Source organism: Carassius auratus, unplaced genomic scaffold (assembly GCF_003368295.1).
Source record: "Carassius auratus strain Wakin unplaced genomic scaffold, ASM336829v1 scaf_tig00216899, whole genome shotgun sequence".
Lineage (NCBI taxonomy): Eukaryota > Metazoa > Chordata > Actinopteri > Cypriniformes > Cyprinidae > Carassius > Carassius auratus.
This window is the reverse complement of record NW_020528792.1, coordinates 220,719-222,900: the sequence shown is the minus strand read 5'-3', so window position 1 is coordinate 222,900 and position 2,182 is coordinate 220,719. Positions and strand designations below refer to the sequence as shown.

The following is a 2,182-nucleotide window of genomic DNA, read 5'->3' as shown; positions in this document are numbered from 1 at the left end:
ATAAAAGCACATAAAAACACTAACATTACAGTGATACAAACAATTATTGTTTTGTTGTACTGATTATTAATATACCATAGTAAAACTACAGTTATAGTTACTAATGTCCCGTTTACTGTGTTTTAACTTCACATTTCATTTATTACTATTGTAAGTGTCGTGATTACCATGATTTTACTACAAATACAACTTACATCATTGATCCTGAAATTAATAATAATATAAAAGGGATCGAATGTCTATGGCACGTCACGTGACAGATAGAGTTTAATCAGACTAATTAGCAGCTGTGTTCATTTATTTAAACGCAATGAAACTCAAAGACAGCCGCGGATGAATGACCAATATAATAAAGCGATTAAACATATGGCACTAATCTGATTAATAAATAAGACAGAATACATTTTATAAAAGGCATTAAAAGAGCGTATTTACGACTACTCACCCAAACTGTGGAACTGTCACTGATAGCAAGTATCGCGATGTGTGCTGAATGAGACTTCTTGAATGTGATTTCACAGCGATAAACATCTCGGCCCAGTTTCCCGTTAATGGCTTAAAATAAACCAGGACTAGGCTAATTCTACTTAAATTAATCCACACTAAACAACTGACTTTCTGAGATGTTGCTTAAGTTTGGATTAACTAGTTCTAGACTACAGAGTCTCAGATTAAGGTAATCAAGGACAAGTGAGATCATCTTTTGGAAACCCGATTAGATTAATGGCATGCACATGTGGCTAAGGAGAGGTTATAAAAACCTGGTATGGACTACTTGTAATTCATTAGTCTTAAGGAGTGTGTGGAGCAGGAGTCATTACACTTAACCAAAAAATGGATCAAGGCAGAAGAAAACGCTCAAAAAACTTCAGTGAATTTGAGAAGACCCTTTTTAAACAAATTGTATCAAATTATCCTGTAATTGAAAACAAACAGCATGATTCAGGTACAGAAAACAAGAAGAAGAAGGCATGGATTTCCATATTGAATCAATTCAACTCAAATGAAAAAGTAACCAAACGGACACTCCAACAAGTTCAGGTAAGATTTATTGTTGCCCCATTCTTACAAATCAGTCAATTATAAATGTTTTCATTAATGAAATGTAAAAAGAAAACAATATTATATAGAAGTCCTTCTTCAGAGTATATATTATCTTGTAAAGGTCCTGTGGAAAAACATAAAAATAAACCTGAAAAAAACAACTGCTGCTACGCGTCAAGAGCGTTTCAAGACAGGCGGGGGACTCCCAGTTCCACCAGACACAAAGGAGTTGGGGGACTTGTTGGCTGGGATTATTGAAAGTCAGCAACCCCTGGAAGGTATTCCAGATGATGACCATTTGGACAGTTCAGGTGAGGAATCCTTCAAAGACTCATTTAACACGTCTCATTTACAGTAACGTGCTATCCCATCCAACATAATTAAATGCAAGTCATGTCTTGTAACAAAAATTATGTAATGACCTTTATTGTTGAAGTCAAATGTAATGCTATTTATTTATTTTTTTCATACAAAGATGACCTGATCTTGACACAGGACTTGGGGGGCGCAGGGAACAGTCAAGATGCTCAAATGAATCCAGCAGCAGCCAGCACCAACATGCAGCAGCATCCAGTCTCCTGCAGTAGCAGTAGTCAGCATCCAGCAGTCTCTAATCCAGGCAGCAGGTCAAGAGGGAAAAGGATGACCATTCATGAGAAACTTGCCATAGAGTTCCATGAACGTAATTTACAATATTTAAAAGAAGAACATGAAGTCAAAATGAAAATCCTTCATCTTGAGTTGTCTATGAAAGAGAGAGACATGAAGCAGCAGCAGTGTCAACTGACTTTGGAACAAAATCTCAGTTAAATAAATAATTTCATGAATTTTTTTTATCTGTCTATGCCAATCATTTATGTATCACTCAAGGCTCATTTATGAGAAGTGCTGCAAAGCAAAAGCATCTCTGTAAGCAAGTCCATTTCTGTCATTGGCTAGCTCAGCGATAGGGACATGTTGGTCATCATCATTTGCAATATCAGGGTCCGGGCAGCCACACTGTTTAAGAAAATTATGAAGCACTGCTGTTGCAATAATAACAATGCAGCACCTCCTAGGTTCAAACCGCAGTGTATTTCGGAGACACTGGAAACGATTCTTCCATACACCAAACATGCGCTCTATTAGCCCTCTGGTG

At 36.8% G+C, this 2,182-nt stretch overlaps 1 protein-coding gene across 1 annotated transcript; it reads left to right on the top strand.

Annotated features, from left to right (window-relative positions):
- The first annotated feature begins 476 nt into the window (after positions 1-476).
- Positions 477-1,875, top strand: LOC113099324 (uncharacterized). The gene is made up of 3 exons (XM_026264342.1): positions 477-1,041; positions 1,166-1,355; positions 1,520-1,875. The coding sequence occupies exons 1-3, from the start codon at positions 835-837 to the stop codon at positions 1,852-1,854; spliced, it is 732 nt and encodes a 243-aa protein (XP_026120127.1). The 5' UTR covers positions 477-834; the 3' UTR covers positions 1,855-1,875.
- Positions 1,876-2,182: the final 307 nt, after the last annotated feature.

Bases quoted from the DNA above. Each gene is read 5' to 3' on its own strand.
- LOC113099324 (XM_026264342.1), top strand. From the start codon at position 835: ATGGATCAAGGCAGAAGAAAACGCTCAAAAAACTTCAGTGAATTTGAG. The intron at 1,042-1,165 runs GTAAGATTTATT...TATCTTGTAAAG, and splicing joins GGACACTCCAACAAGTTCAG to GTCCTGTGGAAAAACATAAA. The intron at 1,356-1,519 runs GTGAGGAATCCT...TTTCATACAAAG, and splicing joins TGACCATTTGGACAGTTCAG to ATGACCTGATCTTGACACAG.